The 25780-nt window shown below is 44.7% G+C and overlaps 2 protein-coding genes across 2 annotated transcripts in view; one reads left to right on the top strand and one right to left on the bottom strand.

Moving 5' to 3' along the window:
* Nucleotides 1–11172: 11172 nt before the first annotated feature.
* MARCKSL1 (MARCKS like 1) lies at nt 11173–13465 on the top strand. The gene is made up of 2 exons (XM_082246765.1): nt 11173–11380; nt 12356–13465. Exons 1-2 carry the CDS (start codon nt 11315–11317, stop codon nt 12860–12862), a joined length of 573 nt encoding a protein of 190 aa, XP_082102891.1. The 5' UTR covers nt 11173–11314; the 3' UTR covers nt 12863–13465.
* A 7721-nt stretch (nt 13466–21186) lies between these two features.
* HDAC1 (histone deacetylase 1) overlaps nt 21187–25780 on the bottom strand; it is a 52150-nt gene continuing 47556 nt past the window's right edge. The window contains exon 14 of the mRNA XM_082248445.1: nt 21187–21871. Within this exon, the coding sequence (XP_082104571.1) occupies nt 21844–21871 (28 nt within the window). The 3' untranslated portion in view covers nt 21187–21843. The remainder of the gene's footprint in view (nt 21872–25780) is intronic.

Raw genomic sequence — 25780 nt, 5'->3', positions numbered from 1 at the left:
GCATTGCTTTGCGGTAAAAAACGCTGTAAAAAATTGTGTGACTTTGAGGTCACAAAAGTGTGAAAGGGGCCTTCAGTAATTAAGGTATAGTGTGCCCCCTTTCAATGCAGAGTGACCAGCGTGCGTGCCCCCTTCAATGCAGAGACCAGCGTGCGTGCCCCCTTCAATGCAGAGACCAGCGTGCATGCCCCCTTCAATGCAGAGACCAGCGTGCATGCCCCCCTTCAATGCAGAGACCAGCGTACGTGCCCTCCTTCAATGCAAAGACCAGCGTGCGTGCCCCCCTTCAATGCAGAGACCAGCGTGTGTACCCCCCTTAAATGCAGAGACCAGTGTGAGTGCCCCCCTTCAATGCAGAGACCAGCGTGCGTGCCCCCCTTCAATGCAGAGACCAGCGTGCGTGCCCCCTTCAATGCAGAGACCAGCATGCGTGCCCCCTTCAATGCAGAGACCAGCGTGCATGCCCCCCTTCAATGCAGAGACCAGCGTGCGTGCCCCCTTCAATGCAGAGACCAGCGTGCATGCCCCCTTCAATGCAGAGACCAGCATGCATGCCCCCTTCAATGCAGAGACCAGCATGCGTGCCCCCTTCAATGCAGAGACCAGCGTGCCCCCTTTCAATGCAGAGACCAGCATGCATGCCCCCTTCAATGCAGAGACCGCTTCCTGATTGGCCAGGAGGAGGATCCGTGTGACAATAGCGAATTTTCATTCGCTATTGTCACACAATGTGTGGGCTCGGGGCGCAGTGCTTCTGCGCCCCGGGTCCACCCTTTGCTGAAGCCTATTAGAGCCTCTGGCTCTAATCAGGTGATTTTAAAAAAAAACCCATTGAGCTCCATGCGTTCGGCGCCCGCATGCAGATTAGGGGGCCGGACGCATGAATGGGGGGGGGGGGGGGGCGGCGGCGCCCCTGCTGGTAAAGCCAAGAACAGTGATGTCACCCATAGGCTTTAATAGCACACTTGTTGTCGGCACTCCCTTCTCTCCCCTGCATCATGTGACTGGTTTGGAGTGGCATGAACATTGGTAAGTGCATACATCTTTCTTACACAGGTTAGTCAGCATAGGTGTTAGGAGGGGGTAGAGAACATTTTTAAGACTAGTTAGACTTAGCCTGGAATTCTAATTTTTGTGTATCAAATTATCTTTTTGATCGTATTTTTCTCCTTAACAGTAAACGCATTGGATATAAAATAGTTCTGTGAAAGGCCACCGTAAGGTCCCAACTTCAAATGCTGGGGACAATTTACCTACCAGCATGTGTTTGGGGTGTGGGAGGAAACCCAAGCAAGCGCAAGGAGAACATTAAAGTCAAGTTCCATGCAATTGGTGTCCTGGTTGGAACTTGAATCAAGGACCCCAATGCTGCAAGGTAAAAGTGCTAACCACTAAGCCGATGTGCTGCCCATGTTGTCTGACATCAGCAGCAGTTGAAACTGAACCACCCTACAACTGATCCATAAAATTGTTCACCCTTTTATAGAGTTACATACAGTGGCGGCTGGTGCTCAAAATTTTTGGGGGGAGGTGCAAACAGAAAAATGTAATAGGCATTGCTTTGCGGTAAAAAACGCTGTAAAAAATTGTGTGACTTTGAGGTCACAAAAGTGTGAAAGGGGCCTTCAGTAATTAAGGTATAGTGTGCCCCCTTTCAATGCAGAGTGACCAGCGTGCGTGCCCCCTTCAATGCAGAGACCAGCGTGCGTGCCCCCTTCAATGCAGAGACCAGCGTGCATGCCCCCTTCAATGCAGAGACCAGCGTGCATGCCCCCCTTCAATGCAGAGACCAGCGTACGTGCCCCCCTTCAATGCAAAGACCAGCGTGCGTGCCCCCCTTCAATGCAGAGACCAGCGTGTGTACCCCCCTTAAATGCAGAGACCAGCGTGAGTGCCCCCCTTCAATGCAGAGACCAGCGTGCGTGCCCCCCTTCAATGCAGAGACCAGCGTGCGTGCCCCCTTCAATGCAGAGACCAGCATGCGTGCCCCCTTCAATGCAGAGACCAGCGTGCATGCCCCCCTTCAATGCAGAGACCAGCGTGCGTGCCCCCTTTAATGCAGAGACCAGCGTGCGTGCCCCCTTCAATGCAGAGACCAGCATGCATGCCCCCTTCAATGCAGAGACCAGCATGCGTGCCCCCTTCAATGCAGAGACCAGCGTGCCCCCTTTCAATGCAGAGACCAGCGTGCATGCCCCCTTCAATGCAGAGACCGCTTCCTGATTGGCCAGGAGGAGGATCCATGTGACAATAGCGAATTTTCATTCGCTATTGTCACACAATGTGTGGGCTCGGGGCGCAGTGCTTCTGCGCCCCGGGTCCACCCTTTGCTGAAGCCTATTAGAGCCTCTGGCTCTAATCAGGTGATTTAAAAAAAAAACCCATTGAGCTCCATGCGTTCGGCGCCCGCATGCAGATTAGGGGGCCGGACGCATGAATGGGGGGGGGGGCGGCGGCGCCCCTGCGCCCCCAATGAACTGGCCGCCACTGGTTACATACTGTAATTGATAAGGTTGAATCAAGACACCAGTCCATCCAGTTCAGCCTGAGTGTTTGTGTGTATGTACTGTATGCCACGAACGGTTTCAATAGCCTTGTACATTACGTTAGTTAAGAAATACACCTAAGAGTTTTTTTTTTTATTTTATCTACATCTTTTGCTGACAGCACCAGCTGTGAAAGGGAGTTCTACATCCTTACCATTCTAACAGTAAGGCTAGGTTCACATCTGTGTGGGTGGTTCCCGCTGCACACACCTTTTCCTGCAGCCACAACCACCGTGGTGAAAAACACAGGAGATGTGGGCGGTTCCATTAATAATAATGGCTCTCCACACACACTGCAAATCGCTCCCGCACTGAGAACCGCACTGCACTTGCATTTCCCGTGCAGGTTGTGATTCTAAAATGGACCAGGGACCTTTTCCCTGCATTTCAGGAGGCACATCAGCCTATTTAAATGAATGGATAGCTGTGCCTTTGCAAAACGCAGCTCGCAGAGCTGCATCAGTGTAAACCAGGCCTAAAGAACCTCTTACACATTTTAAAATTGTAAAATCCCAGGTGTATAAAAGTGAGCGCTGGTGATATAAAAAAACAGCAGCTAGCATCAAAAGGTGAATATAAAACCTTCAAAGAGATATGTAAACAAAAAGTGCAGCGCTACTAAGTGATCTCAAAATGAAACAAAGTAGAATAAAAAACCTAAACATGTGCTATAACATATGTTATAAAATGTGAACAATAACCAAGAAACAAGCTAAATGAATAAATCAATAGTCCATAGTGTTCTTAGTCCAACATGAAATATTGATCCGTGAAAAGTGCAACGTGTCACAACAGTCACCAAATACAGAAGGCACAATGGTTGTGTATACCCCTCGAGTAGAGTGACTAGTCAGTACACCTCCAATAAAGACAGTGAAGCTCACCATGTGCTCCCTTGCACCGTGCCAATGCACTCACCAGAAACTAAATGTAAAAACGCCTTGCAACCAATCCAACAGGAGCTGGTGTAGCAACAACCGAGACCGCTCACACAGTCAGGAGATAGTATCTATAACCACCTTGCATCCAGTCCGGCTAAGAGCTGATATGGTAGCTGGTAAACCCGCTCATACTGTAGCCAAATCCTGGGTGGGCTGCATAAAAAGCTCACAAAACTGAGCCAGAAGCGCCAATATAGTGCAGTATTTATTAAAAAATATATATAAATTACATGATAGCAATTTACAAATATCTGGGGGACATGATAGCAATTTACAAATATCTCAATGGGGATCTCAGCTTAGAAAAAAAGCTGTTCAGTCGAAGGGATTGCACGAGGACTCGAGGGCATACAGTGCGATTAGAGGAGAAGCGTTTTAACCTCAGGCAACGTGGGGGGTTCTTTACTGTGAGGGCTACAAGATTGTGGAATTCTCTACCACAAGAGGTGGTTTCTGCGGGAAGTATGGTGGCTTTCAAAAGACTCTTAGACGTACATCTCAAGGATCAGAACATTCAGGGGCATGAGAGATGATTACAGCCACACACACCTACACAGGTTGAACTGGATGGACTATTGTCTTTATTCAACCTCATCTACTATGTAACTATGTAACATGTACATGTAAAAATAAAAAGCCATAACTCACATATGGAGACCACCGTTCCTGAGCACAAGGATACGACGGCCAAGACACCAGTGTGTTTGTCCCAGAAGACTGCAGGGAGGGAGGGGAAAGAGAACTTCTGCTAGGATCGCGTAGGTGATCTGAGCAGAAGTGGGAGTGGGTACTTGTCAAAACCAGGTACCTGCAGGCTGCACCCCCCTCTCCTAAAAAAAGTGCCATTTTTGTGAAGAGGAGGGCTTAAAGGGGGACTGACCCTTTTAGGTGGAGCTTTGCTTTAAACTGCCCAGGGGCCCAATTTTTTTTTTTTTGTTTCTGCATAACCGAAGTCCTCCAGACCCTTCTTTAGCTTTATATCATAAAGTGAAAATATATCTCAACTAGCTACGCAATACACCCATAAAAAAGTGAATGAAAGGAATAAGTAATTCATAAAAGATATAAAGTGACAGTAGATAAGCAGGGATTGGTTAAATCGTGCACAAAACCACATAAGTGCAACTAAAAAGTCTACATTCAATCCACTGTGATCAATTAAGTGATTGGTGATCAGATAATAAAAGTTCCATGCTAAATATTGGGTCACCACGAAATCCTCCACCTCAGTGATTCCACTCCCATCAGCTGGCAACTCACCCCATAAAGTTGCCCCCCATTTTCATGGTTAGGGCCACAAGCGCAGTTTGAACCTCCGTTCTATTCAATGAGAACCTCTTTAGATTGCTCACTAAAGCCAACAGAAGAAGAGAGACCCACTAGTGCACTACAGTTTCAACTAAGTGTTTATTAATTAATAAACCCAATGTAAGTTACACTCACAAGGTATAAAAAACATCAGCGCATATAAAATACAAGAGGTCGGGGGTGCTCCCTCAGTCCTCACCACCTCCACGCTGGCGAGCCCGACTTTCGAGAAACACCTCCGCTCACCCGATCACTCTTCCAGTGTGCCGCGTAGCCACGCACTGAAGCGTTTCGTCACATCCGACTTTTTCAAAGGGGGGACCTTCTTTCCAGGTTGTTAAAGCTACGCAGTGTTGCAACCTTGTTTTCCAGATCCAGGATCTGGGCTTCCAGAGAAACAAGTCGCTCACATCTTGCACAGCAGTATTCGCCCTCGATTGGTCCATCAAGGAACGCATACATGCAGCAAAAAGTGCACTGAGTGGCATCCACAATCCTGTCGGACATTATTACCCACTACTCTATGGGGGGAAAATTTAGGATACCTGCTATTCCTTAGCTACACTACCTTTATCTCCCCTGGTACTAACCTTAGAGTATTCACCAGTCACCCTAAGATACTCACCAGTCGCCTAAGGTGCTCTCCAGTCACAATGTCACCGTGTGTTCCCGGTCACTAGGTCCCCTAGTCGCTAGGGTTAACCACCAGTCGTTAAAGGTACTCCCAGTCACAAGGTTTATCCGGTCTCAGTCGCCACAGTAGCTCCCCAGGCACTGAGGTTACTACCAGACGATAACTTACTCCTTAGTCGCTAAGGTTTACACATAGTCCATAACACCCAGTCGCTAAGGTTACACCCAGTCGCTAATACCCAGTAGGAAAGGTTACACCTAGTCGCTAAGGCTACATGCAGTCACTAAGGTTACACGCAGAAGCAAGGTAGTCCTAGTCACACGGTTACACCCAGTCCCTGCCGCAAGGTACTCAGTCGAAAAGTACTCCCAGCTGCAAGGTACACTTTATACACCTAGTTGCAGTTTTATCTTAAAGTCATAGTGACAGTATAAAGTATCTTACAGTACCAGTATATACAGTCACCTACTCACATCCCTACTGCTGTTGATCCTTCTCTCCTCCTGACCGTCCTCCGCTACCGCCGCCGCCCATTCACTAGTCACCAGTCCCCCAGAGGTCCCCACACCCGACTCCCCCCGCACGTGTCACCCGAAGCTCCTCCTCTTCCTTGCACTCAGCTCCCTCGCTGCTCCTGCTTCTCCTCCGCCACAGACACAGCTTCCGGCTTCAGCACAGCGCTTATGAATTACTTATTCATTCATTCATTCACTTATTTGTGGGTGTATTGTGCAGCTAGTTGAGATATATTTTCACTTTATGATATATGGTATAATTTTAAAGCTGCAGCATATTTACATGTATTGTGTTTTTCACATTTACTGTATATACAATTTATTGTATTCCCTTCTAGCGTGAGAGCTTCTTCTATTAGTTCTTTAGCTTTGTTGCCCTTTTTGAAATCTTTCGATCTCAATTATGTCCTTCCCGAGGACTGGTGACCAAAACCAGATGGCATACTCAAGGTGTGGCAGGACTGGAGTTCACATCAGCTCTAGTATTTACCTATCTTGGGGAAACAATTGATTCTCCTCTTGAAATTGGTTGAACTGCAAGGGTAGTCCTGTTGACATATGATTAATATTGACCTGATGTCTATGAGGATCTTAAAGCAAAGTTCCAGTCCCCCAATTCATTTTTTTTTAAACACTCCACTGTAATTGGCTCCGATTCAAATTTTTTTCCAACACCGAGCACATCAACATCACTTCATTATTTGCTTGACCCAGCCCACTTCCAATTTTTATTAATTATTGATCTACTATTATGATTTACGATTGAACTAAATAATATTGTGAAAGCTTCGGTACATCTTGATCACTTAGATGGCACCTCTGGGCCTTCCCATCTTACATTTAAATAATATGATACTTATTAATTAAAAATTTTTTCACTATGATAACAATTGGGGTACTCTACCCAACTACTAATTTAGTTACCTCATAAGGGAGTGGCAAGGTTGTAGGTGTGTGTTTCTTGTGGAATTTTGCCCAGCCTTAAGTGTGATCACTCGTAAACCACTTCTCTCTTACAGATGCCTTACGAGCCCCGTGGACTTTCTGGTGAATATACCTGATCAACATCTCTGGTTACAAACTCTTCTTTTTGTCCATTAGCGGCAAATATAATTATCCTTTTCTGAAACCAAACACAGAAATGCATATATAAATTGCTAATAATGTTTGTATACTCTGCAGATGTAAAAATACCCCCCCGGAAGAAGACCACTACACCTGCTTTATGGTCGAAATGCGTCGGGGTCAATATACTGTAGTATCCGTTTGTAACTATGCATGTTTTTTTCTTCGCTGTTGGATATCATTTTATCAATATTTTTGTAAACCAAAGCTCATACTTGTATTCTTTGAAAACCTATTTCATAACTGAATTGTAAAATAAAAGAATATTTTGTGCTTTTATAAATACTTGTCCTTTGGAATGAATTCCTGCTAAAAAAAAACCCTGGAGAAATTTTTCTCTTGTTTTTCTTTAATGTTTTTTTGGGGTGTGCAGCCTCCGAAAAAGCGCTTAGTGCAAATATCTTGTCTTCAATTGATTCTCCCCTTAAAATTGGTTGAACTGGCCACGGTAGTCCTGTTGACATATGATTAATATTGACCTGATGTCTATGAGGATCTTAAAGCAGAATTCCAATCCCCCAATTCATTTTTTTTTAAATACTCCACTGTAATTGGCTCCAATTCAAATTTACCATTTAGATAATGACAATAAAGTGATTCTAAAAGCAGTGTTCCAGCTGTGGAAAAAAAAAATTAGGAGTCAGCAACTACAAATACTGTAGCTGCTGACATTTATTATATAGACACTTACCTGTTCAGGGAGACCGCAATGTCAACACTCCAGCCCCTTTTCAGATCGGCCGCGGCAATTCACTTTAGGGGAGCCGGCAATGAAGCCTTTCGGCTTGACAACTGATTCCCTACTGCGCATGTGCGAAGCATGCTGCGTATTCTCATTGGCTCAGTGGCAGGGAAAGGAGAAAGGGGAACTTCCGAGGGGCGGTGCCCCGGCGCTGTTTCCCGGAAGTGGCAAAGGGTAGCTGTCAAAAACAGGTACCCATTCCCCCCCTGAAAGGTGCCAAATGTGGCCCCGGAGGGGGTGAGGCAGCAGATGAGTGGAAATTCCACTTTTGGGTGGAACTCCGCTTTAAGGCAGTCATTCTATGCATTCCCCTCAAACTTACCAGGGCCCCATATTGATCCTGTGATGTTGCACAGAGGCTTGGCTGTCCGGGACTCTCCCTCCTCATTGACTGAGAGAGCAGCGGGCGCCAATGGCTCCTGCTGCTGTCAAACAAAGCCAGTGAGGAAAGAGAGGGGAATGGAAACACAGAGCTGCGGCTTAGCTCAGATGCCCCCATAGCAAGCTGCTTGCTGTGGGGGCACTCGGCAGGGGGAAGGGGTCAAAAGTGCCAGTGAGGAACCCGAGAAGAAGAGGATCGGGGCTGCTCTGTACAAAAAAACTGCGCAGAACTGGTTAGTAATACATGTTTGTTATTTGTAAACAAAAAAAAAAACTAGACTTTAGTATCACTTTTATGTTGTCATTTAGTTAATGTTTCAGGCCCCGTTCACACTGGGGCGATCCGACTTCCAGGGGCGACCTCCGAGGTCGCGGTGCGAGCAGCGCGCCGCGACCTCGGAGCGGCCGGCATTGCTACCATTGTGCTATGAGCTGGGTGTCAACTGTGACACTAAGTGCCTTTAAGGAGGGTTGGGCTCCCTCCAGGCTCCCCTGCTCCCTATCTATCCATTGGAGTGCATGTGCTTCCACTGTGGAGACTCTCATAGATTTACAGGAGTTAGGACTGCAGGTAATACAGGGGGCCTTGAAGTGGCCCTGCAGCTTACACGTGTTTGCAAATGTGTGCTAACTAAGCCCCTGTTTTTAACGCATACTGTTTGACAGGTTAGTTCTGTTGGTAAGCAAAGTGGTTGGTGAATTGAGCTGGGAATTTTTCTGATTTTTGTCTTGCATGCGTTCCCCTTCCATGTGCTCTTTGCTATGAAGGCTAGTAATAGGTGGGGGCATGGGCCATTTTGTTTGTTGTTTATGTATACTGGTGAGTGGACACAATGGATGCCTTCGCTGCCATTGTGCTATGAGCTGGGCGTCCAGTGTGCCCCTGTGCCTTTAAGGAGGGTTGGGCTACCTCCAGGCCCACCTACCCCCTATCTATCCATTAGAATGCATGTGCTTCCACTGTGGAGACTCTTATAGATGTAAAGGAGTTAGGACTGTAGGTAATACAGGGTGCCATGAAGTGGCCCTGCAGCTTACGCATGCATTTGCAAATGTGTGCTAACTAAACCCCTGTTTTTAATGCATACTGTTAGGTTAATTCGGTTTGTAAGCATACTGGTAATGCCCTTTTTACACGGGTGATCCGATCCGCCTGTCAGTTTTTCAGGCGGACCTGATCAGATGCTCCATGCATCCCTATGGGGCAGTGGGTGTCAGCGGAGACATCTCCGCTGACACCCGCTGCTATCCGATCTGATCCTGTCCGTGAAATTCGGACGCATGGAAACCCTATTTTCCATCCATCTGGAGGATCGGATGAGAACAGACAGGCGGTCCGTTCTCATCCAATCTCCCCATAGAGGACAGCGGGGATCTAACAGCTCCATCTCTGCACACAGATCGGAGACGGAGCTGTCATCCACCTGCTCAGTGGGGATCGGCGGATCAAACCCCGCTGAGCAGAACGGACTCCGTCAGGCGGTGCCCCCGTGTGAAAGGGGCCTTAGGGAGTTGAGCTGGGAATTTTTCTGGTTTTGTCTTGCATGTGTTGCCCTTCCATGTGCTCTTTGCTGTGAAGGCCAGTTATAGGTGGGAGTAGGGGCCATTTTGTTGGTTCAGGAAAAGCAGCGTTATAGCTGTAAAAACTCCAAAACGATATGGTGTATAAAGCACCTTTCTCCTGCGCTCGGAATCCAAGCTCCCTCCTCTCAAGGGACTCACATATGGCATCTTGAATGGCTAAGGTCTTGCTTCCCTAAAGGACTGGGGTAGTCCGAAAATACTGCAAACAAAAACAAAAAAGGGCGCACCGACCTAGCGCATTATCCTCAATAATGGCTTTAGTAATAAAAAATAAAAATGGCTACTGACAAACAGAGGTGAAAATCAGTCATATCAGAACCAAATGTTTGAGTGTCAGGAGTAGTCCATGCTGAGGGCTCTCAGGTAAAGGCTAAGCTTGGAAACGCGTCAGCCGTCATCCGATTAGGACAATGGACACTCGCGTGGACTACTCCTGATACTCAAACATTTGGTTTTGATATGACTGATTTCCACCTCTGTTTGTGAGTAGACATTTTTTATGTTTTATTAATAAAGCCATTATTGAGGATAATGCGCTAGGTCGGTGTGCCCTTCTTTTTGTTTATAGCTGTAAAAGCGGCTAAAGGCATGCTAACGCTGTATACAGCGTTAAACCGCGTCAGGTGTTTTTTTTAAAGCTGTAGTTATTGGATTTGAGAGTGGGAAATAGAAGAAGGCAGAGAAACGCTGCCGAACACGCCTTAACGCCAATACAAAATGCTTCTGAAAGTGCGTTTTTACAGCCGCTGGTTGTTTTTTACGCCCTGTGTGCATGAGGCCTTAGCACGTAGTTCTGTACAGTATGTGGACTGGTGCTGGAACACGAGTGCTATATACTGTATATATTTCCTGTTGGAATGAAGAGTTTATATGTTGGAAGCTGAGCCTGTCCCACAGACAGAAGGAACACACAGGAAATGTCCTGTCTTAGGAATGCATATCTCGTATCTTCCCAGGTTAACCCTACAAATGCTGCCAGGACGCCCACTAAACATCCCCTCCCCCCCTCCAACTTTCCACACACGACAACTGTGTGACCAGCACCCCATTCCTCTCATGTTACTTTTCCTCACAACTTTGCGAACGTTTGTCACGTCCTCTCACCACACGTGTGACTTACCGTTCTAATTCATTAGCTAGCCCTGTTTTTAGTAAGTGAATTCAGACATGGCCCCCTAACTATAGTCCCTCTCCTCCTATCCTCAGCCATGTCCACACTCTGTAGCCCAAACCACGCTAGCACAGCCCTGAGCGCTGTATCCAGTGCAACAGGAACACCACGCCCCTACCCCCCTCACCGGCCCCATTGGCTTAGCCGTGCCTCTTATCGGTCAGCGCGCCTTTCTGATTGGCTGCCTCCTTGCCCGACACCGCTATATAAAAAAAGAGGAGGGAGGATAAAGAGCGCAAAGCGAGATATCGGTGCAGAAGGGGAGCGGTGCAGATAGCTCTAGGAGCTGAGGCTGGGTTGGAAAGATTTGTATTTTTTATTTTTCTTCTCCCTTCGGATACAGTTTTAGCGAACTTGCTTGTCAATCATGGGTAGCATCGAGTCCAAGAGCCAGAACGCAGAGACCGCTACAGCGAACAAAGCAGCAGAACAGGTAAATTCCTGACTGATACCCATCTACAAGTGGATGGCTGGCTGTCATTTGGGCGCGTCGACTGTCTGTAGACGTGGGGGGGCTTTGTCGCCTTGTTTTGGGGCAGTACGTGACCTGTTACGTGCTGTCTGATCATTTATATGGAGGCAATCTGCTATGGTGGGGGGGATCGCTGCTTGAATGCAGGGGAGGGGGGTCTTCATGTGACCGATCAGCTGTATAGGCTGATAGAAGGGTGTGCGATGCAGGGGATCATGATGATCTGTAGTCTGATGGAGGGGTGTGAAATGCAGATCTTGATCTTGTAGTTTGAGGAATGTAAAATGCAGGGGATCATAATGATCTGTAGTCTGATGGAGGGGTGTAAAATGCAGGGGATCATAATGATCTGTAGTCTGATGGAGGGGTGTGAAATGCAGATCTTGATCTTGTAGTTTGAGGAATGTAAAATGCAGGGTATCATAATGATCTGTAGTCTGATGGAGGGGTGTGAAATGCAGGGCATCTTGCTGATCTGTAGTCTGATGGAGGGGTGTGGAGTGTAAGGAGGGGTCTTCTTGTGACTGATTGGGGGGGGGGGGGGACTTGTGGCTGATGTACCTTAGTGATGAGCTGTAGTTGATTGAGGAATATGGATTGTAGGGGTGTTGAGGATCTGTAGTCTGATTGGGGGGGGGGGGGGGGGATGGTTCTTGTGACTGATGTGCCATACTGATGAGCTGTATAGTCTGATGGAGGGGTGTGGTTAGCATCAGCTGTTTGGATCAGATACCCGAGAGAATGATTGAAGGGACTTTTTTTTTTTTTTTGGGAATCTTTTGGACTTTTAATAAAGAATTGGGTCACTGAACATCCCCTTGGTGACTTCATTCTGTACAAATCAGACTGCCAGCAGCTAGGATGGTTAGATATTTAAAAAAAAAAAAGAAAAAAAAAAACCCCTCCCTAATAAACCAATGTTTCATCTTTGTACAGGAAAATGGGCATGTGAAGACAAACGGGGATGCTGTGCAGAAGCCGAATGGGGATGCCGCTGCTGAATCCAATGGCTCTGCGGAGCCAGTTGCCGAGGAGGCGGGATCTGGGGAGACGATTGAACAAGCCCCACCTGCCAATGGAGATGCCAAGCCAGAGGAGCCCCCAGGAAAGCAGGGAAAGAAAAAGAAGTTCTTCAAGAAGCCCTTCAAGCTGCCATTCCGCAAAAACAAAAAGGAGGCTGCTGATGCTACTGCAGAGGAGAGCCCAGCTGGAGAGGAGGCTGCTTCCCCCAAGGAAGAAAATGTTGCTAAAGCTGAGGAACCAGAAAGTGAAAATGTAGCAGAGCCCGCCAGCGCCCCTGAGGATGCCAGTACTGCCTCTGCCCCAGAAGAAGCTCCTGTCACTCAGCCTGAGCCTGCTGCTGCCCCAGCTGATACCTCAGCTGAGCAGAATGAACCCCAGCCCAGTAAGGAGGCAGCTGCCGAGCCCCCCAAGGAGGAGTAGCAGGGGGAATCCTCCATCAGAGACTACATTGAGCCCTTTTTACACCTGTCATTCACCACAGCCCTGGGTACTGTATCTAACCTATGCAGGGTGTGAACAGACCTTTATGTGCCAAAAGTTTCTGGTCCCCCCTTCCGTGAAAATCTTCACTACCCTAATTATGTCTTATGTTAAAGCTAAAACTTGTGTACTGGTGAGGTTTAGGACTGATCGGTAAAGGTGTGAACTCTATCATCCAGACTGAAACTCATGATCTGTTCCATCGACAATCGTAGCTTTGAGGACAACACTAGTTGGAATATGAGGTGGATGCAGGGGGCTGCTTTCCCAGAAGTGGACTTTATTCCAAAATCTAAGCAGTGACCCTGAAACCAGTTATTCAGAGGTGGCTGAGCGTGGTAAACTTTCCCTTCTCAGGGTGTGAGCTGTGAATTCACCATGCTACAACCTACTAAAGTTCTTCTGGTGTGTATGTGAAACGAGAATGTTTTCCTGTAAATACTTTTTTTTATGGTCTGGTTCTGTGGTGACTTTTCTAACTTCCTAAGTTGTTATTTTTTCCATTGTGATATTTTAAATAAATTTTAATCCCCTTTACTCCAAGATGTCTAACGTTATTTTTGTATTGCTTCATTTGATCATGCATGAAGCCATGTCTTTTTCATCCTTGGCTTCAGCCAGCAGGGATTTAGGTATGTTAATTAATGAAAGGCGTTTAAAAAGCCTTTTGCTCCTTACGGCAGGTAAGCATTAAACTAGTCAGGGAAGAATTTTAGGACCATGGTAAAGATAAAGCTAGATTTCATTTATGCTCTATGCATAGGACAGGTTAATTGAGGTTAAGTAATTTTACAAGATATTGGAATAATTTTGCAACGAAAACCTAGGTTGTGGGATTTCATGGTTCCTCCACATTTAAAATGACTTCCATTGTGTTGCTAAGGCTGGCCATACATGGTGCAAATTTCTTAAACTTGCATGGTTTTTGCAGCAGACAGGGGAAATCAGCAATTGTCTTCTCCTGGCAGAGGCAGCTGTCTCTGCTGGAAGACAGGGGATAATCGCTAGAGAGCAGGCTGGTTATTACCAAATTGCTTGACCAATTTTGTACATTGAGCCTGCCCATTAACAGTTTGAATCTTGGCCGGTTCCTGCTGAGCTGGTCAATATTCGAACCATATATGGCCAGCCTGTTGTACCAATTTTCTGGTTGGTATTGGGTTATGTCCTTCCATGTAATATTTGTGTAGGTCAGGCATGGGTTGACTAAACCAGTCTCTCCATTCTAGTCTACACCTTCAGGATTGTGTGACCACGTTGAACACCAATGGGGGTCACTTACTACTTCCAACTATGGAATAGCAAACAAGTTAAAGGTATTCACACCCATTACAATTCTAACTATAGAGGGTTTACAGTTAGACTCATACATGTGACCAATTCGTTTTTGGACTAATAACTTTACATTTTGATATGATCTGCACACAAACTAGGTAGAGTACTTTAGCTTCTTGTATCCAACACCTTCATAATTTAGTAGTGTAGATCTTCCTAACTGGATTTTGCAACAAATTTTATGTTCAAAGGCTGACATTGGCTGATGGCAGGAATTATTTCCTAGATGTTTTTTTTTTTTTTTTGGGGGGGGGGGGATCAGTTATTCACACTACAAGTTTTATCTGCTTCTGGGTAAGGCCCCTTTCACACTATCCGGCCGTTGGACAGATTCCGTTTTTCTCAGCGGGGGATCGAGCCACCGATCCCCAGCTGAGCAGGATGACAGCTGTGTCTCCGCGCTGTGTGCGGAGACACAGCTGTCAGTTCCCCATGCATCTCTCTGGGGGAAATCGTATGGGAACGACCGTCTGTCCTGTCCCATCCAATCCGCTGGACGGATGGAAAATAGGGTTTCCATCCGTCCAGATTTGACGGATTGGATGTCAGTGGACATGTCTCCACTGACCTCCGATTCCCCCCCATAGAGATGCATTTGGGGACCATTCAGATCCGCCAAAAAAACTGACAGGCGGATCTGAACAGTCCGCCTGTGTGAAAGGGGCCTTATGATTTTATTTTGTAAACTGTGAGGAATGGCCCATTATCCAATCTAGCAGCTGACTGGTACTTGAAGACACAAGCTCTAGTGCTGTCATCCTATACTGACTTGTTGGACCAAGCATGCAATTCGGAAGCTGAATGCCCTTGGCTAAATACTTGTTCTGGGTCAATAACATAATAGAAAAATTGGGCTGTTGATTAAAAACCCTGGAGCCTACAACTTTAAAGAGAACCTGGGAATATTGAGTAGTTATATGCCTAGCATTGCAGGCAGGTTTCAGGGCTGTCCTGTGCTATCCATTAAGTTTGTAAGTAATTTTCCCTAAATCTGGTACAGGCTTCATACAAATTTCATCTACAAGGTAGTGAGGCAACCATATAAGCCTGCACAGTTACAGCATCGATCCTTGCAGAAACTTTCTGATAAAAGCATACACATTTTATCCAAAAAATAGCTCTTCTATTGGGAGAGAGTGTAAGTGAGGCAAGTCTTTTGAACCAGTTGCTCATATAAAAAGCTTTGCAAGCTCATTGGTTTAACTGCATACAGGAGCCTTGGTAAGTATCTTAGCAAAGACAAAGGGCTTGCAGTATACCTAGGAGATGGAAGGGGCTACCTAAAGTTTTACTTCAAGCTTCATACACATTCTTAAACCAGCAGCACACTCACCTCCTCAGTGCTGTTTTACAATATTGGTAAGTAATCCTGTTTTTGTAAAATCCATAGCTGGATACAAATAGCTTAGTTTTCTTTTTCCTTTCAAACAAACTTTTCAGAGAAAATTTATTCCAAACACAAGGAGGAAGAGGCCCCATTTATATATATATATATAAGAGAGAAGCTTTGTCTCCTGCATTGTAACATTAGAACTCTTAAGGCCCATACACACGATAAGAAAATGGGAAGTAAAATTTTGTCCAACGAACGATCTGCCAATTTTCAGATCATTAGTATAGTGCTTTCGACAGCCGATTACAAATTTTTGTACAACAAAAACTGGATGTGCAGGGTATAAAATTGTTTGTACGTGAACATCCGATTTTTGTTTAATTAGTACGATTTGCGTCCGAAAAAAATCATAAGAGCAAGACTAGGCATGCTCGGAAACTAAAGAACACATACAAAACAATTTAACACATCACTATTGAAAGTTGAATTCTGTGGTAAGAGAATTTTCATATGAAAGTAACCTCTCCACTTTCCATATGAGACTAGCATGCATCAAAAAATGAAAACACAATGAGTCTGATAAGCTGATCGTGTGTACGAGGCTTTAATCTTCATACTTTTTCCAATTAGAAAAAAACAAAGCAGGTTTCCCTTTTCCTCCACAATCAGAGAATATCTATTTATTTTAAATGTGTCTAACCTTTTTAGTGCTGCAGCACACTTGCAGAGAGGAGCTTCTGCAAATGCTGGAGGTATATCAAGGTCCCATATACTGGCGTAAAACCCCATGTTGCAGATGTGCCACATTTCTCTTCAGGATCCAAAAGACTCTTAGCACACATGCGCACACACAAGGTATTTAAAGATGGTGACTCACAAAAAAAGGGGCAAGACCTTTAACCCAGTACTTGTCAGAACACAATAGCACAAGGGGGAAGATCGCATAGTTAGTACAATGGCTCCTTCTAAGCAATCAGTTTATTTTTCGTTCAGCCCTGCTGGGTTGAATGAAAATCAACTAGTAGTGTGTACCAGGCTTTAAGCTCAAGTCACATCTTTGCACTTCAGTGTTTAGGAAAGCGTGTTTATATGGAAACTTTTGTGGAGGGATATATTAAAGCCCCGTACACACAATAAGATTATCGAACGATCTGTCGTCCGTTTTTTGTGGCATGCTAGTCTGATGTGGAAAGCGAAGAGGTTATTTTCATACGAATTTTCCCGTAGGACAGAATTCTACTTCAGAAGTGATGTCATGTGTTGGATTGCTTTCTATGTGTTCTTTCGTCTATGAGCATGCCTAGTCTTGCTCTTAAAGATTTTTTTTTTTTTCCGTCAAAATCTGTACTAAGGAGACAAAAATCGGACGTTGTATTACGGACGACAAAAATGTTATAGCCTGCACATCAGGATTTTTTCGGCCAAAAAGTAGGAGTCTGCTGTGGAAAGCACCATACCAACAATCCGAAAATCGGCAGATGGGTCGTCGGACAAATTTTCCCTTCAGATTTTCTTATCGTGTGTATGGGCCTTTAGGCAGCTGTTGCAGACCTGGAAGATGTAAGTCGATAAGATTGTCTAGGGAGTGTTAAAGCTAGTGGGCCAACATAGTAAGCCAGGCAACAAGCATCTTCGGAGGGGGGAGGCAACAATGGTAAGCACCAAATTCAGGCCAAGGACACAACTTCAGCATTAATGGAGGGTTTTGATTATTGATCGACCGATAGTTTTTTTTTTTTTTTACTGCCGATACCAATATTTTGGTGATCTGACATCGGTATCGGCCGATATTTTTGGATATAGATATACATATATATATTTTTTTCTTTTAATGTCTACAGGTACTGTGGTGGAGGGATCTGGGGGTCTAAAAGACCCCAAACCCCTCCTCTGCTCTTACAGCATTCAAAAACAGCCAAACTTGGCGTTTTGAACGCTTTTACGTTTCTTTTTTCAATTTGGCGCCGCCAGTACCCGGAAGTGATGTCATGTCATGACATCACTTCCAGGTACTCGGCGGCTCCGAATTCAAAGAAATGGAGACCCCGTCAGAAGGTGGCGGTGCAGATGGAGACCCGGTCAGACGGCAACGGTACAATGCCCGGGTCTCCCGGTGGGACAGGAGACACAGGCAAGCCACGGAAGACGGCGGGAGGGGGGATCCCCTCCCGCTCCTTGCAATGACAGCAGAGTGGCTTCTCAGCCGCATCGGTTGTCATTACAAGACAGCCAACCGTCGGCTATGGACACCGGTACTGGGGTGATGCCTCTAGCTGCAGGCATCACCCCAGTACAAGCACTTTCCCAAAATATCGTTAAAGCAAAAGGCCAATTCCGGCATATCGGGCAAAGTGCATATCGGGCCTCGATATATTGGCTTAGCCGATAATCGGTCGATCACTAGTTTTGATACATACAGCTAATTAGGGTCACATTCCACTGGATGCACATCACCGTATATACATATACTTAAGAGTCTAAATGGTTATACTGAAGGAAATATTTTGGGACACAGTAAATCCATGCCATAAATATTTTCCCACAAATGTTTGTTTCCATAGTAATCTTGTATTAATGCATTTACAAGCTTTACAGTGCAAATATCCATCTTGTGACCACTATTCAATACAGTATACAATGTCTCATGACTTCCCTGAGGTATGTTCAATTATCACACCAAAAAGAACAAGCTCCGTAACAAATTGAGCACAGCAGCTGCGTGAGGCTAACCAGAGATAAGACAGGGGCTATATTCCTTTTGCTATTCCATGTAAAGCAGTCCAGTGGTTTTGGAGAATGAAGGCATTTGAAGAACTGAGGCTTTATTATGTGATTTATTAATATTCTCTACAGTACACTTATTTTATTATGTTGTAGGCACCATACTAAGCCTAACTGAAGAACAAATGAAACATTTTTTCACATTTATGCCAAGAACTGTTGTGGAGGATAAAATATGCTTCCATAAAGTTCATACAAATCTGAAATATCTAAGCCTATGATCAACCATTTCTTTTTGGAGGTTTTAGAACAAAGTTGTATTCAGATGACTAATATAACCAAATGCATGAAAACCAGTTAATATTTTTAGACCAATATTAAGCCTAGTGTACTCAAATGTCTGACTGATAAACTATTTTTTCACTCTAGCGCCCAGTGAGCAACTCCTTAAGACCCCTTTCAGACAGATGGACCAATCGGGTCCCCCTATCAGTATTTAGGCAGGCCTGATTGGACCAGCCCCTGCTCTGTATGGAGTGGCAGATGTTAACAGACATGTTTCCATTGATACCAGGCGACATCTGATCTGCTAAAAACAGACGTCAGGGGATCTGATCAGAAGACAGTCGGATGGAAATGGACAGGCAGTTCATTTCCATAGGACAGTGGGTTGTGTCCATGTCTGCTCCACTTCTGCATCTTCCTGCTCAGTGGAGAAATACCCATACTGAGAAGACAGATCCACTGGCAGAGTGAAAAGGGGCCTTAAAAATAATAGTGGTTGTAAAGGCTTAAGGTTTTTTTTACCTAAATGCATTCTCTGTAAGGTTAAAAAAAAAAAAAAAAAAAAAAGACTTTGATGTGCAGCTCTTCTCACGCCACAGGGCCCCCTTATACTTACCCGATCTCTATCCAGCAATGTTCCAGGGAGCAGCTGCTCTCTTCCCCCTTGCCATGGAGGAAGCAGCAAGAGCTATTGGCTCCCCATGCGATCAATCACAGCATCTATAGACACACAGAGTCAGCTCGAGAGTGAGCCTGCATGAGCACACCCAAATAAAAATCGGCTTGCTATGGTGGGCACTCTGTAGGGGACCCCAGAAGAGGGGGATCAAGACTGCTCTATGCAAAACTATTGCACAGAGCAGGTAAACACTACAAAATGTTCGCTATTTAAAATAGAAAAAAAAAAAGGAAAAATACAGATCCTTTGCAATCACTTTAAATCTGCCCCATTGCTAACCACTGAGAACCATCTTGCACTATAAAGCTAAGACTGTAGACCCCTTTATCCACCTTTATAAGCTTGTTAAATCTGCCATTCTAAAACCATGGGCATCAATAAGACCACCCATCCTGCCAGACTTCACTTTCCACGGGATTTTGTATTCAACCAAAACAGCATTTGAGGTACTGACATTGGACTGTAAATCTGGCCATACACTAGCCGAAAAATTGTTCAATCTCATTTTTGAAAAATCAGCCGTGAGAGCAGACGATCGTGCCATCATGTAATGACCGAATTTCAAAGGATAAATCGTTCAATGGACATAAATGAATCAGTTTTTCGTTCAGTTTGTCACATATGCCTAGTGCAAACAGTTCGGGCGAGAAACACATTAACCTTTCAATTTATTGTTCGATCGGCAAAATTTTCCAAACTGTTCCTTCGATTTTTCGGCTCTGAAAAGTTAAAACCGATTTTCTGATTGTGAACATTAACTGGACAAAAAAAAAAAAAAAAAAACGAACGGACCAAATTACAGATTTTCTAATGATTTTTCAGCTAGTGTATGGCCAGCATAAGACCTGGCTTGCAATCGGAAATTCCAATTCATCTCAAAGGTGCTCATGAGCACAGAGGTCAGTGCTGTTGTACAAGCTACTCAAATATCTTCACACCAAGCTTTCCCAGTCTTTGTGGATCTGACTGTGTACAAGAACACAGTCAGGTTGAAACAAAAACAGGTCCTTCAAACTAGCGCTGCAAAGTTGAAAGCTCCCAAAAGTTGGAAATGCCTTTGCAATTAACAGTACTTTTACTGGAATTCAATTTGGAGGGTTATCTATATTCTTTTGGCCATGTAATGTAGGTGTGCCCATATATTTGGCTACAGTGTGTATGAGACCAATTAACTGTTGAGCAACGTTTTAGTAGTAAAGCTAAAGAGTAATATATTTTATCAAAGATCAAAACTGCCGTTTTATTTAATGTGACTGCATAAACACCATTTGTTGAAGCAGTCAAGTTTAGTAAAACTACAGATTTAACTAACCTTCAAATGCATACAAGGGCAGAGTATTTACCCACAACCTGTTGGCCCTTAACCTGTTAACCTAACCACACACAAACATCACACATGAAACAAACAGATTCAGACATCCCTAAAATTTGGCAAAGCAGACAAATGACTGTTCAGGAGCCAATGGCTCCCACTGCTCTGACAGCCTCTTGTAAGAGCTGAAGAGAGCAGGGATGAAGACAAGAATAGCACTAGATTGGGAGATCTCTGGTAAATGTTTAGGGATGTGGGTGAGGGAAACCGGTATTGGATTTTTTTTTAGCCTTAATGCAGAGACTAAATTATGGTTAAAAAAAAAAAAAAAAAAAAAAAAAAAAAAGACAACCTAATTTTCATACAGAATGTTACAGTAACAAATACAAAACAAAAAAAGTATATAAAAAAAAAAAAATGGCACCCACCAGTCTGGACTGATTCAAAGAATGGATACACCACAACACCTGGTATAATGTTTTATTACAAAGTTTCTCCACAATAGAACCATTAAAAAAAATCCCCATGACAAGAAAAAAAAAAAAACATATAAACCTAAAGCATCTCCTTTCATTTCCCCCACCCCCTCCCCACCCGCATTTCCCACAGTAAGGTTAAAAGTAGAAACCCAAATTGCAAAACCTTTGAGGTAACAGGTAACTGCTGCGCAGGCTTCCCCATTTCTTCTAAAATTTTTGCTTCATAAAACATTATAATGGGTAAATTTAGCAGCATTGTCCAAACAGGGAATCCCTGAAGAGTGCTAGGAATTGGGAACCTGCATGTCCCTATCCCAGGAATATATGACTAACTCAGCTGGAAGACGCCTGGGCTCCCCCCTTTTACCAAACAGATCCTGGGAAAGGATGTAGCAGCCTTCAAGGCATAAAAAGAGCTGACTGAACAGGAGCAAGATCAGACAAAGAATCTACTGTACCAGTGCTCCTTTACTGACAAAATGGTGTAAAAAGAGGAAAAGGGTTTATGTAGGCTTCTTGCATTAAGAACAGAGCTGAGTTTAATATTAAACCACTGCCCAAATGACACAAGTGGGGCACAGGACTTAATACCTAAACATACAAGCGGAAGAAAGAAGGCTCTTCTGGTCTAATTCTTCTCACTCCATCCAATATAACAATATTAATTTAGCCTGGGTAGGTCATTCTATTTTATATAAGTATCACTGTACAAGGCATATATAAAATATATGACCATAAGAATCAATTGGTCTAGAGATGTCGTCTGAGACTTAAATATCAGGCAGTTTTGATCTCTTCTTTTACCCTGCAGGAGGAAAAAATAAAAAAAAAATCATCAATGCAGGCAAAGACATGTACCTACAGAATACAAGGTATGGCATCTCTATCACACATTTAACACTGACCTAAAGCTGAATTCTAGGCAGATGTAATAAAAATGCTAAAATTGCGTACTTGTATATTTATAAAAACAAACATTGAAAACTTTCAAAATGCAGAGATAGAGATCTGTGTATGTATGAATACACACACGCACACACGCACACACACACATACATACATATACACACACATACCCCCATCTATCTACACACACACACACAGAAGAGACTTGTTTGGGCTAAAGAATATAAGGGAATGGACATTAGACAAGTGGAAATCTGTGCTTTGGTCTGATGAGTCCAAATGTGAGATCTTTGGTTCCAACCACTGTGTCTTTGTGCTATGCAGAAAAGGTGAACAGAAGGACTCTACATGCCTGGTTCCCACCGTGAAGCATGGAGGAGGTGTGATGGTGTGGGGGGTGCTTTGCTGGTGACACTGTTGGGGATTTATTCAAAATTAAAGGCATACTGAACCAGCATGGCTACCACAGCATCTTGCAGCGGCATTCTATTCTATCTGGTTTTCGTTTAGTTGGACCATCATTTATTTCTCAACAGGACAATGACCCCAAACACACCTCCAGGCTGTGTAAGGGCTATTTGACCAAGAAGGAGAGTGATGGGGTGCTGCCCCAGATGACCTGGCCTCCACAGTCACCGAACCTGAACCCAATCGAGACGGTTTGGGGTGAGCTGGACCGCAGAGTGAAGGCAAAAGGGCCAACAAGCGCTAAGCATCTCTGGGAACTCCTTCAAAACGGTTGGAAGACCATTTCAGGTGACTACCTCTTGAAGTGTGACTCTACAATTTTCATAGTCATGAAAATAAAGAAAAAACTCTGAATGAGAAGGTGTGTCCAAACTTTTGGTCTGTACTATATATTATATATACACACACACATACATATACATACACACACACACACACACACACACACACACACACAGTCAGTCAGGTCCATAATTATTGGGACATTGACACAATTCTGGCGAGTACCCCAGGTTTAGTACCAGATAGAGGTAGAGTAGGTAAGGAATAGTAGGTTGTTACTAATTATCCCCATAGAGTAGAGGGTAATGTCTGACAGGATTGGGGATGCCACTCAGTGCACTTCTTGCTCCATGTATTAGTTCCTTGATGAACCAATCGAGGACGAATACTGCTGTGCATGATGTGTGTGACTTGTTTATCTGGAAACCCAGATCCTGGATCTAGAAAACATAGTGGACATTACCCATCAGGCGCTGGCAGGGGCCAGTATAGAGGTGGGAGGAGTAGAGGAGACACAGGCGTCAGAGGTAGGCAGTTGGGTGACAATTAGGAAGGGTAGAGGGATGAGTGCCAGGGAGGCCAGTCCTGAGTTGGTACACCCTAACAAATTTGCCAAGTTGCAGGTTGAGGGGGATATCAGCTCAGGGGTGGCAGTGCTGGAGCAGGCGCCCTCCTCCAGCTGCCAGGGGAGTAGCGGCTCCAGGAAGAAGGGGGGCCGAGATTCAGGAAAGGTTAGACAGGTTGTGGTAGTTGGGGACTCGATCATCAAGAGGACAGAGAGGGCAATCTGTCTAAAAGATCGCGGTAGCCGGACAGTATGTTGTTTACCGGGCGCTCGAGTTCGGCACATCGCGGATCGGGGAGACAGATTATTGGGCGGGGCTGGGGATGACCCAGTGGTCATGGTGCAGGGACTTGGGGAATAGATTGAGGAATAGGACCAACAAGGTGGTTTTCTCTGAAATACTGCCAGTACCTCGAGTCACACAGGAGAGGCAGAAGGAGATTAGGGAACTTAACAAGTGGCAGAGGAATTGGTGTAGGAAGGAGGGGTTTGGGTTCATGGAGAACTGGGCTGACTTCTCAGTCGGCTACCGGCTCTTTAGGAAGGATGGGCTGCACCTTAATGGGGACGGTACAGCTCTTTTGGGGAGAAAGATGGCAACCAAGTTGGAGGGGCTTTTAAAACTAGGAGACTGGGGGGAGGGCTCAGAAGTAGAGTCAGTCAGGAGGGAGCAAAGGACAGAAGGCAGTATTAAAGTCAGCAGCGACAGTAGTTCCATAACTTCAATTGGGGGGGGGGGGGGGGTCTGTGCGGGAAAACCTCAGACCGTACAGGAATAAAAATAATCACCATTCACTATCAACTTGCAAAAAACTGAGAGGGGTATGCGCTAATGCCAGGAGCCTAGCTAATAAAAATGGATGAGTTGGAAATGTTAGTACATGAGGAGGACATAGAGCTTGTGGGAATAACGGAAACTTGGTTCGACCCCTCACATGACTGGCTGGCCAATATCCAAGGGTATTCGGTGTACCCTAAGGACAGGGTAGGAAAAAGAGGGGGAGGGGTAGGTCTCTATGTCAAGAACAATGTAAGGGTGATAGAGAGGAGTGATATTACGGAAGGGATGAGTATGGAATTAGAATCCGTATGGGTAGAACTCCACAGGGAAGAAGAGAAAAGTAAAGAGAAAAGTAAAAGTAATTGTGTGGGTTTGCTATAGGCCACCCAACCAAAGGGAGGAGGTTGAGCTGGAATTTATATCACTATTGGGAAAAGTGGCAAAACTGGGATCAGTCATTGTATTGGGGGACTTCAATTATCCAGAGATTGACTGGGAAGAGGGGACTACACACTCACAGAAGGCCCGTCTATTCATGGAAACCTTACAGGACAACTACATGTCTCAATTGGTGGATTCTCCTACTAGAGAAAATGCAGTCCTGGATTTATTGATCACTAATGACCCAGACCTAATCTCGGAGGTAGGAGTCCAGGACAACCTGGGCTCTAGCGATCACAGGATGATCACATTTAGCGTAAATAACAATATAACAAGGCAAGTGGGGAACTTAAGAACCCTAAACTTCAGAAGGGCAAACTTTCCCAAATTGTGCTCCACGATGGAAAGGGTAAACTGGGTCCAAACCCTGGGAACACTGACCACGGAGGAAAAATGGGATTGCTTTAGGAACATATTAAACAAATGCATCTCGCAGTGCAATTCGAAATAAATTTAGAAGAGAAATAGCCAAACCTGGCTGGCTAAACCATAATGTTAAAAAAACTTAAGGGAAAAAATTGGCCTTCAAGAAATATAAATCAGAGGGCACAGTATCTGCTTTCAAGCAATACAAGGAGGCAAATAAGTAAATACAAAATCAAATGGCTAAAATCAACTTTGAGAGACAAATAGCGGAGGATAGTAAAAAGAACCCAAAAGAAATTCTTTAAATATATCAACAGCAAAAAAACTAGGGCAGAGCATATTGCACACATAATTAACGATGATGGGAGGATGGTTACAGAGGACACTGAAAAGGCAACCGTGCTGAACGCATTTTTCTCCTCAGTCTTTACTCAGGAAAAGGAGGGGTACACTGACCATGACTGTATGGTTAGTAGTAATACACAGGACGTGCCGCTATGGCTAACAGAGGGTGAAATTTGCGAAAGGCTGGATAAAATTTAACACAAATAAATCATCAGGCCCGGATGGCGTACATCCGAGAGTACTCAAAGAACTTAGTAAGACTATATCTAGACCACTGTTCCTGATCTTTGCTGACAATATTATGACAGGAAATGTAACAGGGGATTGGAGGAAAGCTAACGTGATACCGATATTCAAAAAAAGGGCAGAGGCATGTCCCGGGAAATTATAGGCCTGTCTGACATCGATAGTATGTAAACTTCTGGAGGCGATAAGGGACTATATCGTAGAGTTTGCTAAAGACAACAACATCATCAGCAGTAACCAGCACGGGTTTACAAATGGGCGTTCTTGTCAAACCAATCTCTTAACATTATACGAGGTGGTGAGCTGTGAGCTAC

The sequence above is a fragment of the Pelophylax lessonae genome, assembly GCF_965119305.1.
Source record: "Pelophylax lessonae genome assembly, chromosome: 2".
Taxonomy (NCBI): Eukaryota; Metazoa; Chordata; class Amphibia; order Anura; family Ranidae; genus Pelophylax; species Pelophylax lessonae.
This window is presented reverse-complemented; position numbering and strand designations above follow the sequence as displayed.